The sequence below is a fragment of the Trachurus japonicus genome, chromosome 4 (assembly GCF_045865225.1).
Source record: "Trachurus japonicus isolate A0001 chromosome 4, Traja_1.0".
NCBI lineage: Eukaryota > Metazoa > Chordata > Actinopteri > Carangiformes > Carangidae > Trachurus > Trachurus japonicus.
In genome coordinates, this window is record NC_140910.1 from 14,441,152 (window position 1) to 14,455,198 (window position 14,047).

The window sequence follows — 14,047 nt, forward strand, 5'->3', positions numbered from 1 at the left end:
TTTGCGCATGCAATGAATTAAAAAGAATGAGAACAACAGGAGAACAATTTCATTTGTTTTTCTTTTTATTATATCAATGTAATATAAAATCATTCAGCTTGTCACACAATCAGTGTACCCGATTCTATCTTCTAAACAAACACTCTGTATCCACATTAACTTTCTGCCACCACAAACCCCTGACATGTAATGAAGGCACTCCACAGCTCTGTTTTTTTCACTGCTTGGTCATCAGTTAGTCCTTAAGGCTGTTGTTTAGATTACTGTATTGTATGCATGCAGCTACGTCTGATCACAGATCTGCTGTATTTGGCCTTCTGAACGAAATCTTTATGATACAGGTTCCCACAGGTCGCTGTGCAGGATCTGCTTTGTTCACTTCTGACCTGCACTGGGACTGCAGGTGTGAAGAGATGTACAGATGTTTTAAGGTTCAGTGTCCCTGCTGTGTCATCCTCAGAATTTGGAGTAGCAGACCCTGCACCTCTTCATCCATTCGGCCCTGAAAACGATGTCAGGATGCAAAGGTACAGTTTAATCCGTGTTGCATGAGCACAGACAGAACCAACATAAAAGGCTTTATAGGAAAGACTCATAAGCAGCTCACAGGTTTTTAGAAGTGGACAATCATTGTAGATATCAAGCTAAACTCCACCCATCATATACATACAGTATATATATATGTGTGTGTATGTGTATATATGTATGTATATACTGTATAGAGGATGCAATGACTGCTTCTATCTGCCGAAATCATTAAGAAGGTCAATTACATCAACAATCCTCATTACAGCCAACATAACAAAAAGAAGTAGCTAATGTATATGCCCTAGTGTATGATGAAACTGATAGAGGAGAGTGAGTTGAGCCCCCTTTCCCTCACACCTCTTCTGAAATTTCATCCACCGTCTGGTAAGCAGAGATGGTGGACTGTGCCTGACCGCTCTTTATTGTTTGCACCACAAAGGGAGACAAATTCAGCCATCAGTCACAGTCCAGGTCATAAGTGGCTGTTCAGCCAGTCACACATAGAAGATTGAACCGATCAAATCTCACCCAGTCTTCAATCATGTCATGTGCACTCATATTCAAACACACACCAACATTGAAATCCTCAACAAAAAAAGTCTCATAACAAAAGTGTAAGTCTCTGGTGTGCATGTGTGCTTTCAACTGACCTGTACAGCTGCCAATAAATGGGAACGGTATACTGTCACCACCTGTTTGTGCTTTCTCTCCCAATCCTGCAAAACAATGTTACTGGAACATTGAACATTTTTTCTTTTTTGCAGATGATGGTGTCTTATAGATGGTGATATGTTAAGTGTCTCCTCACCTGGAGCTGCTGGGTGAGTATAGAGATCCTGTTCTGCAGTGCCACTTGCTGCCCGGGGTTACCATGATGAGTGGATGAGGAGGAGGAGGATGTGATGCCGAGAGGAGGCGAGAGAGCTCCCAGTGCCTCCTTTAGCCGGAACACCTCCTTGGACAGCTCTGTTATCTGCACAAAGACAGACAAACTATTTTTGGTTGCTTCGTAGTTTCCTCAACAGCAGTTTGTTTGATCAAACGCTAAAATCTTTCACCTTACGGTCCTTCTCCTTGACCAGGCCCTGGGATTCCTGGATGTCCTTGTGCAACTCCTGGATGTGGCTGGATTGCGCCTGTAGTTCAGCAAGCTGCTGCTGCACTGTGGTCAGCTGCGACTCTGCGACCTGCCGCTCACTCTTGTTAAAGAGCGCCTCCCTCTGCACCTGGAACACCTAGACCAGTAAAACCACCAGTGGCACAAACACATTGAATATTTGGTCATATTACCAGTTTTTTTTAAGTATATATTTTTTAGCTTTTTTGCCTTTATTTGATTGCACAGTTGAGAGAGACAGGAAATGGGTAGGCAGAGAGAGGGGGAGAGACATGCAGTAAAGGGCTGCTCGATGCAGGATTCGAACTGCAGCTGACTGCATGGGGCGCCTGCTCAACCCACTGCGCCACACGGTGCCCCTAGTTCAGATATTTTCCGCATAACACTGTTGTGTTTGATTTAAAATGGATATTTAAATTGTTGTTTGACATAATTAATTCATCTTCACTTTGCTTTGAATTGTTTTGGTTTTCTCTGTAAAATCTAAAATATCTTAAACTCAAAACAACTATTCCCACACCAGTTTCTGTCTGAGCTTTTGATCACGGGAATTCCCCATGGTAACGGTTCCTCCTTTTATCTTGGTACACTCACGCTGGGGTTGCACCGCAGTGAACCAAGCCACAGAAAATTTGCCTTGGGTATCATATTTAATGTGTTTCTGTTTCAGGGAAGTCACATACGAGGATGTGTGAAGAACCAGCCAGCACTAAACCGGTTGGGTGCCAAACAGATCATGTTTCTGTGATTAAATGCCCTCTACTTTCAGCTACTTTACAATTTATCAAATACATAACATCCCATTAAAGATGGCATTCTCTGATTGGAAAGGCAATGATTCAGTTTACAAAGTGAGGGTATTTCTATTTGAATGCTGCTACACAGGTGAAAGTAGAAATTGCATTTGGACATCAGGAGCCTATAGTGCACATGTACTGTAACCCTACTTCAGCGCATCAGTAAGCACATAGAGAGAGGGATCAATGAAACGGAGTAAGGTAGTGAATGAAGAAAGTAGCACACATGAATAATGTAGACACAGGAAAGAGGACTTCATGGAACATGGGGCTCACTTAGTGGCAGACACAATAACATCTAATGTGGCTTTAAGATACTGTAGCATAAGAAGGGATTGGAGAAGCCAGAAGCACTAACACACTTGCATTGCACGCACGCACGCACACACACACCTCGGTGCAGGTCTTCTCATGTTTGCGTGTGAGATCGTTGAAGCGTGCGGTGATGGCGTTGATCTCAGCTTGCAAAGAGAGCCGCAGGCCCTCGTGGTCCTCCTTAGAGATCAGACCCTGTTCTGCGGCCTTCTGGGACTTCAGTTCTCTCAGCTCCATCTCTTTCTCAGTCAGAGCATCCTGTGCTGCTGCTGCACTGCTCTCACTGGCCTGCAGAGAGCACTGCAGCTCTGCCTGTGAGTTGAGAAGCACAGGTGGGATGGAGATTACTCAACAATATTTAGTGAACCCTATTACCATCATAGCCAATTACAAATGACCTTCCCCCTTCCCCCGATCCACTACGTTTGTGAGTGTCCTTGCAAACCTTGATTTTCTCATGCTCCTCTTTAGGCACAGCGTCCTGCATGTTTGTCAATTTGGCCTCTAGTGCAGCGGCCTGCTCCTCAACCTGGCTCCGGACGCTCTTCTCCTCCTGGAGCTCCTGCAGTGTCTGAGCTAACTGTTCTGAGACTGCAGACAGCGCCTCCTTGTGTTTTGAGAGCGGCACAACGTCTTTAAGCTGCAGGATGTCCTGTGCCCGGCCCTCTCGCTCTGCACACAGACAATCCAGAGCCTGGGCTGCTTCCTGTCTCGCCACCTCCAGCTCTTCTCTCACTGCCGCCAAGGTGCGTCTGCCGTGCTCTGATTGGAGAGAGGTCGATCACAAAATTAATAGAACAGTTCAAGACGGGCAACTAAATACACATGATATTTAATATTTTGGAAAAAAAATTGCTACACACCTGATATGACTGAAGGCTCTGAGCTCTCGGAGTGTTCCTCCTCTTCCTCCTCCTCCTCCTCATCACCACGTGGAGGAGGTCTGAGCCTCTCCAGCTCCAGGAGAGCATCGTTGAGCCTTCTAGCCACATCTGCTCTCTCTCTGGCCAGCTGCTCACACTGGAGCCCTAGAGTCACCTGCACCTCCTCCAAATCAGAGCGGGGCACACTCTTCCTCAGCTGCCCCTCCAGCTCTGCCATACGCTCCTGAAGGCGACGGATCTGATCTCCATCTCTTGTTGCTCCTCCCTCTTTCCCTGATATCCTGCTCTCTGCCAGGGCTGCCTGCAACTCAGCCACTTTGTCATGGAGGCACTTCACCGTTTCCAGCTCCTCTCCTTCGCCGCCTTTCTCCTCCTCTTTATTCATAGACTCTTTCTGGGCCAGAGCAGCCTGAAGTTCCTTGACTTTCTCTGTCAGCTGTTTGACTGTGTCACTGTCCTGGCTTTGCAGACCCCCTTCTCCGCCCTCTCTCTTCGCCAGCTCCGCCTCTAACTCTTTCACCCTTGCTTTCAGCTGTTGTTGTGCCTCCTGGCTCGGACCCTCCTCCGAAGCCCGCGACCCGCCTTCTGTCCCAGCACCTGCCACGGCAGTATCCCCCTCAGCACACTCCACAGAAAGCACCCCGAGCCGCATCTGCTCCTTCATCTCCTCCAGCTCAGACTGGGAGGAGGCCAACTGCTCTTCCAACCCACGCAGCTTCTCCTTCAAAGCGTCTGTGCTCTCTGCATCTCCTTCCTGATGCTTGTCATCACCACTGCAGAGCAAGAATTATCAATCACTCAAACATCTCAAACGCAACTGAACAAATCAATCACATCAACGAAAAAGGGAACACATTTGGCATCAAACTAATTTTACAATTAATTTGTTCCATTTGAGTAGTAACCTGTGATGTGTTTTAATACAAATATATTTCATCCCTTAGAATAGGAGATAAACAACAAAGATGATGGAGAAACAACAAATATCATGAAAAACAATACATCCACATAAGTATACATTTTGCAACTAAGCTCTCTCAGTCTCCAGCTTGCTGCAGAAAAAATAGAAAAATTTAGCACTTTTAAAAATGGCCGCAACCAGACATTGACATTAGCAATGGGTACACACCTCAGAATGAAGATCTCACAACAGTGAAGTTCAAGTGACTGCAAGCCACATTGGCTATTTCAATTTAGTCTTACCACTGCTCTGCCAAGCTGGAGGACTCTTCTGAAGCTTGGGCCTGAGAGAGGCGCTCCTGTAGGGCTTCAAACTCCTTCCTCAAGGTCTCATACTGAACTAAGGGGACAGCGTCCAGGCTTGAGGTCTGCATGTCTGTGTCATCCTTCTCAAACATCTCCAGCATCTGTTTACAACACAGAGGAGGTTTTATATGAAATTATATCATAATATTATATGGATTTTGTCACCATTCATACTGGATTCTTCATTCCTCATGATGATAACAATAATATCATTTCATTACATCTTTCCAGCAAAATCTTCTTGACTCCCAACCCCTAGTTCGTATTTTAAAGGTAGGGGTGATCCTACTCTGGAGCATTTTTTTCTAAATTGTTTGAAATCCTCTTCGCACTTTGATTGCAACCTATTAACTGAATGCTTTTTCACAAAAATGAAAAAAGTCAGTCACCTGTGGGACGGACAATCCTGTAAAAACAGCATCCATTCATCTTTAACGTCAAATCAATTGGATCGTGATGTGTCAATGAAGCAAGCTGCCGTCTCCCTCCCTCCTCTGCTCGTACCGCTCTACCGCACTAATCGAGTGTGCGTTCAGAGTCACCTACGTCCGCGGAAAAGACAGCGACACAGTGATACAATGTACCACACTCCAGTCTGGTGGATGGCAATGTAGTTCTGAGTTTGATGCTGGGTGGTTTATTATGATGTTAGGTGTTTTCTTTCACGTGAATGAGCAATGAGAAAAAGATGAAAGATTGCTCACATTGGGATTACACTGGGTCCATGGATGTATATTAATAGATCCATGATTGGGTCGCATCGTGAGGGCGACACCTTCGCGGCTTGACCTCGATGTGAACCCAAGGCTGAACAAGCGGTGCGTGTTCCTGAGCTCCAGAGGCGTGGCTGCGGAGAGAAGTCTGAGGAAAGGGGCTGGGACTTTTGACTATTTTCAAAATGTGGTCTGCTAGAACCAGGATCTTCAACCCTACCTTTGAATGTATAACTCTAGCCTAAAGTCCATGCAAACACAATGCTCATGAAATTATCCCATAATTTTTCTCAGGCCTGACAAAGCTCCTCCAGGGTGAAAGAGAAAACATTCTGCTTTTCACAGCCTTCATAAACTAGTGACTAGTAAACTGACCTTTATGGATAAAATTACTGGACCTGCCTTTATGTTAACTTAAGTCTCCATATCTACCATATACAGAAAATAACAGATGGCGTTTTCTCTAGTTTGATTCTAACCTTTTGCACAAACACCATCCTCCTCCCATCAGACCTTATAATTTCGCACTTCCCTGTGAATGGTTCTTTGTCAGTCTGCAGGGCAGAACTCAACATCTTGGCCTAGTTTTCTGCCAACCACACCAGAACAGGATCCTTCACACAGACTTCAGCAACATCTGAAGCAGCATGACGCAGTTAGTGAAGAATGACTACTAAAAGCCCCCATGTCTGCATCTGATGTTGTGTTGTTTTATTTATACTTGTATGAGCAACACTGCCTCGGTGCATTACTGTACCAGAGCACACAACGTCATAAAGTTTAAGTGGTCATGACTAATGTTCCATCCAGGGACACTCAAGCTACCCTTGAAACTGCATCTTCATCCTCTGCTAGGGAACCATCATCTGACTATCAATTTATCCTCTAAAGACGCTTGAGTGTGTGTGTGCAACTGTGTATTTATTGTGAGACGTGCCAGTTGATTTGTACTTTTTCTCTGCATGTGTATCAGTAGGCTAGTGCGTATTTGTGCACTCCCGAGCCTTACCTGTACTTTGAGAACAAGTTCAGAGTTCTGTGAGGCAAGTTCCTCTATTTGTTTACGCAACTCAGCAACAGTCCCTGGGTCTCCAGGGGCAGGAGAGGGGCTGGCTGAGTCACTTTCTGTTTGAGAAGTGGCCTCATCCTGAGCAGGCGAGGCTCTGGAGCGCTTGGAGAGCAGCTTCTCTAGAGGGAAAGTTTAAGAGAGACCACGACATAAATCAATCAGCGTACTTCCTGACACCATAGACACAGGAATACTCATGTGGTATAACAGGGACACATGCATGGAAGTGCATGCATGCTCTGTGCCAGGGCCAGGGGAGCTACAACATACACACATATTGCATACCTGGGAAATCCAACATTTCATCCATGTCGTCAGAGTCACTGACCCCTATTGCATGGCCTCCCTTTAGCTCCTCAAGCAGCCTGTCCCTCTCTGCCTCTGCCTCCTCCAGACGCTGCTTCAGTTGGGACAACTGCAGTTAACATGCAAATGCACACACACAAAAGAAAAAGAAGAAGAAGAGAAAAAGAAACCCTTAGTCTTCATAAATATGTCATTTCTGATAAAGACAGGGGTTCCCAAATAAACCCCCAAAATACCGGTGCCATAGACTGCGACCCCCACTATCCCTGCTGGAGGTGACATGTGCACAGAGCACACGCACTAATATCCAAACACGGGTATAACGACTACACAAGAAAACAGAACAGCCTTACAACAAGGATATGATTTTACATATAGCTATTCACTCAAAATACCTAGCAGAATACCTCAGTCCAAGTAATATCCATGTAACTTGTAAGTGAACATTGTTGCTGTCATGTGCAAACTTAATTTTGACACATTACTTTAGAAGAAGAATATCTCAGTCGAAGTAACATGCAAACTTACATTTTGGGAATTACTTTGGGAATTACTTTGGGAATAACCTTGGGAATTACTTTGTTTCAGTGTTAATCTCTCCTAAAGAGATGGTTCAAATTTGGGGATGGCCACTTGGAGATCATATTCCAGGTTTAGACGCAATTCTGTGATGAGGAGGAACATGTATTTGCATGGTTTTATTTTAAATTTTAACTACTACTTTTATCCCCTTACAATTACAGCTAAAATGCGGTATTTCTAATAATTTTCAAATGTTCTGGAAATTATCTCACAACCCCAGTCTCGGTGCCTCGCAACCCCCCACGGGTGTCCCGACCCCCACTTTGGGAACCCCTGGATTAAGATACAACCAAACAGAGATACAGGTTTCAATGCAAATGAAAAAACATTATTTTATTGGTGACTTTGTGCTGCCTGCAGTCTGCAGTACCTCCTCCAAAGCAGAGATGGCGCTCTGCTGCTGCTGCTCCAAGGCTTTGATCTTCTGGAGCAGACGACCTCTCTCCAGACGGAGCCGTCTGATCTCCTCAAACACCTCCTCGTCCTCTGCCTTACACAGACGGCCACAAAACACTGTGACGCACTGACAATGTTCGCATTTTATGTAATATGAAAGGTGAGCTTCTATGACTAGACAACTATCAAACGCCAACCTGAGATGATGGCTGTGCTTCTGCAGGCTGGGGAGAAGGAGATGGAGACTGGGTCTGAGGTTTAGGGGACTGGGCAGGGGGGGCAGGACTCCGGGGTTGTGGAGAAGGTGGCAAAACCTGCATCTTTGTGATGGAAAAACAATCAAGTGCATTTTCATTAGTCATTAGAGAGATTATATTTCCGATTAATTATAGTAAAATTGTCCAAAATGGGGGTCACAAAATAATAGGTTAGAGTCAGCCCTTCTAAAATTACACCATCTGATGAAGAAAACTGACTTCACATAATTATGCAACATGCGATGGAGCCTGACAGTTCAGTATTGCAGACGTTGCTCCCATTGGTACAGGTTAATAATGTGATGACAATACTGGAAGGCTGGCCTCCAAATGTGGTTAAAAATGTGTTTCCCATCCACTGAGATGGTTCTTACAGTACCTGAAGAGGCGAGCGAGGTGGTGGAGGAGCTTTCCGTTTGCGGGGGGTAGTCCCCCCTTGCACTGATGAGGCGCCTGAGGGAACTTGGGGAGGCTGTGTGGGGGTTGGGGAGGGGGATCAGGGGAGGTAAAGCTCAACTTAAAATGGGAAAATGGAGCAACAAAAGGGGAATGAAAACCAAGAAAAAGAAAGAAGCACACAAAAACAATGACCTCATATTGGAAAACATGCACAATATGATCGGCCAAAGTGGGCCGTGATCTCATTGATGGAGGGAGTGATGAAGTACACAGCTATGCAACATTACCTCCTCGCCCGTGCCCTCAGAAGCTACGTATGCAGAGGGAAAAGGCACACACAGCAAAACAATTAAACCTCTATAGCAGCGAGATTCATCAAACAGCCAGAGGCGCATGAGAATATGCGCACATGCTTACACTCACTTCTTCACATGTAGTTTCTAGTCGTGGCTTTCATGTTTCTACCAAAATCTCCAATTAAAGAATAAAAGTAATGTGTTGAGGCATCATATGCACACCAAATTTGCTCATTCATCTCCTTTTCCAACCAGTCACACATCTGTTTTTTATATTACAGCTATGTCTTTGTTGGGAGATAAAAATGGAACAAGCCTTTTGTCTCCTTTTTTTCTCAAAACCGGCTTTGCAATCACACCCAGCTGTCCTCCTGATCCACTTTATTACAGTTTTACAGCTCAAGAGCCAGGATCCAGAGAAGCAAAGCCACAAACCGAAGCCATACACTTGGCATGATGGTCTGCAGGTTGCTGCTACCACATGTCAGGCTATCATGAGCTGTTTCATTTATTCAATTGAAAAATATAAGAATTCAATCCCCTCTATCGCTGCAAATCAAAAAATGCCTCAAGGCCTCATACTGTACCTGGGGGTACTCCGTCCTGCAACATCTGTATGATACGCTGGTTGCCTGTGGTCGCACTGTAGTCAGCAGCTTTGTGTCCAAGGGCGTCATCCAGTTGTGTGTTAGCACCGCCTCTCAGCAGAGCTTCTACAGTTTCAGCACTGTCACTCTCACAGGCCAGCATTAATGCAGATCTGGGATTCACAAACATTATCATTATATAGCAGGGAAATACTAAATCAATAACATTCAGAAAATATGTAATCAAAACTATAGAGTATCACACTGAGTATTTATTTTAAACCTGTATAATTGCTGATGTGATGTTGAAGTCTGAAAAAACGACATATTTAAGCTTATTAATGTTAACCTTGGTGAAATGCCAATAATCATCTTTTCCAAAACCCAATCTAAGTCAAATTAAAAGTTGATGCTTCCTGCTAGAGGTCGTGACCTTCATCCCTCCAAATCTCTTCAAAGTACTTCCAAATACTGGAGATCTTCTATGGGAATCATTCCTGTATCCTGATCCAGACTTCCCTACTGCTGTGAGAGTAATCCTCTCTAGGATCTAGCTTAGCTGAAAAATCTGCATCGAGTTCCAGTCTACCTCAACAGGCCTTCCACTGTATCTCCCTCTCAGTCATTTCGTCTGTCAACTAACTAACTAACTACAAGTGCAAAAGAACTCTCCAACCATTACATTACCTTCCTTGGTTGTCCTGTATGTTTGCATTGGCATCTCGTCCCAACAGGAACACACAAATCTCCACTCTGCTCATCTGGGCTGCTAAGATCAGAGCTGTGGCTCCATCCTGACAGAGACACACATAGTAAATCCAAACATCATGAACCAACAGTAAACACAGATATTTGACAGTGCTGTGAAATGGAATATATGAGAGCACAAGTAAACAACAGGTAAAACCCCCAATAGTCTTTTTCATTTAACACATCAATTCAAAAGCAGCAGCAGAATAGATTTCATGTAGAAATGTAATCATCAACTTACACTGTCTTGGATATCCAGATTGGCTTTAAAGTCCCACAGGGTCTCAGTGCAAGACAAGCAGCCACTGACAGCTGTGGAATAAAGTCAGACCCATGAATGATATCAAAGGTTAACATAAAACATATCCTGCACTTAGGATTTTTCATAAACTCACCTACAGTCTTAAATGCTTCTAAATGCCTGTGTGGTTCCAGCACTTACATGAGGTTGAGTGGGATCTAAGAGAGGAGTATGTATGTAAATATTGTGGTTGCGTAACTGTTACCTGCATGATGAAGTGGTGTCCTGCCAATGCCGTCTGTACAATCTACTGCCAACCTTTCCTGTCACAGAATACACAAGAGAAAATCACAAAAATTCATTTGCGAAAGTCATTAATCCATTTGCAGTATGTTTTCCAGTATTTACTGGTTGACCAGATAGTGGTGTCACTTTGGGTTTTACCTGTAAGAGTCTCTTTAAACACTCTGATTGGCCATTTTTGGCTGCAAGGTGAAGGGCGTTGAAGCCTGAAGGCAGTCAGTTATAAACAGAGATTTATAAACAACCCACAACATGCTGATTCAACAACCTTGGGTTATGAGATTGAACTGTTATTTGGTAAATTAAGTGCCGTACCAGCACCATCAAGAACGTTGAGATCTGCTCCATGAGCGATGATCACTTCCAGACAGTCTAGCCTGCCTCGGGATCCACAGAGGTGAAGACTGTGAGAGGAAAGGATTAGAGATGAGAAATGAAAATGGGTTTTCATTTCAAATGTCTAAGAATAGTTCAGCTCCAACTATGGTGGTTTCTGTCATTATTAGTTTTAATTCAAGATGAAGCAGGATTATTTCAAAACATTTGTCAAAAAATGGTCCATACTGTAGACAAGATTTTGCTTGATCCAAATACTCTGTTGGGTTGGTCGTGCTACTTTAGGGAATTTTAATTTTACAAGCGATTGTTTAATTTCCAAAGTTAATTTGAAGGGTAAAAACTTAGATGATCAACTTACGCTGACTTGCCCTCAGCATCCAGCTTGGTGGGACAGAGACCTTTTTTGACGATGAGAGCGGAGACCTTGTCAGGTTCATTCTGCTCCACAGCTTGGAGGAGCCTCTCATCACTCTTACTCCAGTCCTGACTCTGGAGGGTGGGGGTGGGGGGTTTGACAAGTCAGAGAACAGGTCATCACCCTGTACTGTTCCTTGATACCGATACCACACATATCTCATAGCGTACAAAACAAAGCATGGGTAGCCTAAAGAAATATGATTAGTAAGACCAACAACCAATGTTGAGCTCATAGACAGATCATATATAGTTTCATAAGTCATAAAACTATGTTCAAGACAGAAATATCATAAACAGAGGGTAAAATGTATCAATTTTCTTTCCTACTCGGATGTTTATTGGGTGTAGAGAGAGGATACCTACTGGCAGTGGCAGCAGACTGAGACAAGGACAGAACCGCTTCATCAGGCTAAAAACAGGCTGCTGTGGATCCATAGGGCTAGCAGGGCGTCACGCTCTCAACTAAATACAGCTACAAGGTACTAGGCTGCCACTGCGTGTCCTGAATGACAATACACACTGTCGCCTGGCTACAAAACAAGCCCAGACTAACAACTGATCATGTCGAGAACTTGGCTAATCCCAAGTTTCTATCACATACCCTTCAAAGGTCACAGCAACATCACAACAGGGACGTTTGCTGTATGCTACACTAAAAAAGAAATCACAAATCCTATATCAGAGAGCAGCTCGTCGAACATAAATTCTGACACACACACATGCAGTAACGCTACTATTCTCTCTCCTCACAACATCCCCCAGTCAGAGACAGCATCCTCTCGTCCTGTTCCAGCTGCTAGCAGTCACATAGTCAGTCCTACCTTTGCATCACACACACACACACACACATACTCTCTGCCACCTCCTTCCTTTTTTCACTGTCCTCCTTTCTCTGACCCAGTAATGTCTCCGCTGCCTTCTTCTCCGTATCAGCCTTGCTCCCTCTTTCTTTCTCTCCATTAGTTTTTGTCAGGTCCTGCACAGTTCCTCCGTGGCAGCGTCACAGGTCTGTTTCTCTGCAGCTACAGAGCAGGGGCCTGTGTGATGTGAGTGAGGACTCAGCAAAAAGAGGAGGAACAAGCTGGAGAAGCTGCACTCTGCTCTGCTCATTTGGATGGTCATTTACAGAGCTGAGGGGACATTGTGAGGCAGACTATCTATCTATCTATCTATCTATCTATCTATCTATCTATCTATCTATCTATCTATCTATCTATCTATCTATCTATCTATCTATCTATCTATCTATCTATCGCCAAATAGAAGGATACAAACAGGGAAAAAACAGCACACATTCAATCACACAGTCCAACATTAAAGCTCCAGGCACCAGTGCCTCGGGCAGTCTGGGGACAGGCTCACAGTAACTTTGTCTCAATGTTGTGGTGATCACTAAGTGAGCTAGAATTTCTCCTTAAGGCGCCTGACAGTAACAAGCTGTAATTGTGTTCATCAGCTTCATCGGGATCCAAATACTCAGATCACATTTTGCAGCCAGCCATTGCTTGTTTATCTGCTTGTGCCCCACTGCTGCAGAGGTGCAAGGGTTCTGACACAGGCTACATGGAGCAGGCAAGGAAAAAATGCAGAACATCCAAGAGCAAGTTTAACCCCCACAATACAGAGCCCCTCAGAGTGACACGGTGATAACAGCTGGAAAGTGAAAAAGTAAGGAATTCTTTGTGTGTGCGTTAGTGTGTGTGTGTTTGTGTGTGTCCATGTGAATAATTGAAGGCTACCTGAGATCCCTGGTTATAGCAGCAGTCTGGAGCCCTGCTCCCCTGCTGCTGCTCAGTGACACTGAATCCCAGAGCTTGCCCCCTACCCTCCATACGTGAGAACCCCCCATTGGACCTATATAGCCTATAAATGGCTATTTAATGTAGAGCACTGTAATATTAGGCTAAAACTCATCTTGTGCTGGCTTACATCTCAAAATAGCTTGTACACAAAGTAGTGCACTACTTTTAATCACACCCAATTCCAAAGCTCCACAATCCCTTCAACAGATGGCTCTTACCTCATTCTTTTTAAACTTTGCCTTCAGACTCTTCATAATGGCTTGATACCCACTGTCTCAACAGGAATCCTGAAAAAAGAAAAATGTAAATAAATGAAAACATGTGTTTCTGATGGGATTTTATTTCCCCCCAGTGATCAGTGATCAAGGGGTCTCAGAGATAATCCAACATTCAGGTGCACCAAAATGTTACAAATTGCACTAATGCAGTTAACATAGAAGCAGAGACACATAGCCTACCTGTGGAGGACAATCCTGGTCCAGGTGGGTCTTTCCTCTGTCCCATCAGCTACTGCTCCCAGTAAAAAAAAAAAACACTGGAGTCACTGCTGCCTGGCGGCCAGCAGGACTGCACCCGCCCCCGTCGTAAATCAACCAATCAGCAATGCGCAAAACGCCGAATTAGCATTTGATTAGAAATGATGAATGGCATTTTGTGCCTGTCGCGTGCAGCGCAGCCAACAA

General features: G+C 44.4%; 1 protein-coding gene across 2 annotated transcripts; it reads right to left on the reverse strand.

Annotated features, from left to right (window-relative positions):
* Nucleotides 1-42: 42 nt before the first annotated feature.
* ankrd24 (ankyrin repeat domain 24) lies at nt 43-13,982 on the reverse strand. 2 transcript variants are annotated; one of them, XM_085774178.1, is made up of 23 exons: nt 13,823-13,982; nt 13,583-13,651; nt 11,504-11,634; nt 11,122-11,210; nt 10,948-11,012; nt 10,769-10,826; nt 10,504-10,574; nt 10,200-10,306; nt 9,513-9,685; nt 8,917-8,939; nt 8,610-8,702; nt 8,171-8,293; nt 7,948-8,067; nt 6,975-7,104; nt 6,630-6,808; nt 4,845-5,008; nt 3,621-4,414; nt 3,203-3,519; nt 2,836-3,069; nt 1,587-1,763; nt 1,337-1,501; nt 1,179-1,244; nt 53-502 (listed from the first exon to the last, which is right to left on the reverse strand). In XM_085774178.1, exons 2-23 carry the CDS (start codon nt 13,616-13,618, stop codon nt 434-436), a joined length of 3,384 nt encoding a protein of 1,127 aa, XP_085630304.1. In that variant the 5' UTR covers nt 13,619-13,651; nt 13,823-13,982; the 3' UTR covers nt 53-433. The 2 variants fall into 2 exon arrangements, with proteins under 2 accessions (XP_085630303.1, XP_085630304.1); XM_085774177.1 differs by lacking the exons at nt 8,917-8,939; nt 13,583-13,651; nt 13,823-13,982 and having other exon boundaries at nt 43-502; nt 11,504-12,811.
* Between the last annotated feature and the right edge of the window lie 65 nt (nt 13,983-14,047).

Bases quoted from the DNA above. Each gene is read 5' to 3' on its own strand.
- ankrd24 (XM_085774178.1), bottom strand. From the start codon at position 13,618: ATGAAGAGTCTGAAGGCAAAGTTTAAAAAGAATGAG. The intron at 8,940-9,512 runs GTACAGTATGAG...CTGCATACGTAG, and splicing joins GCAGGACGGAGTACCCCCAG to CTTCTGAGGGCACGGGCGAG. The intron at 8,703-8,916 runs GTAATGTTGCAT...ACCCCCACACAG, and splicing joins CTGAGGGCACGGGCGAGGAG to CCTCCCCAAGTTCCCTCAGG.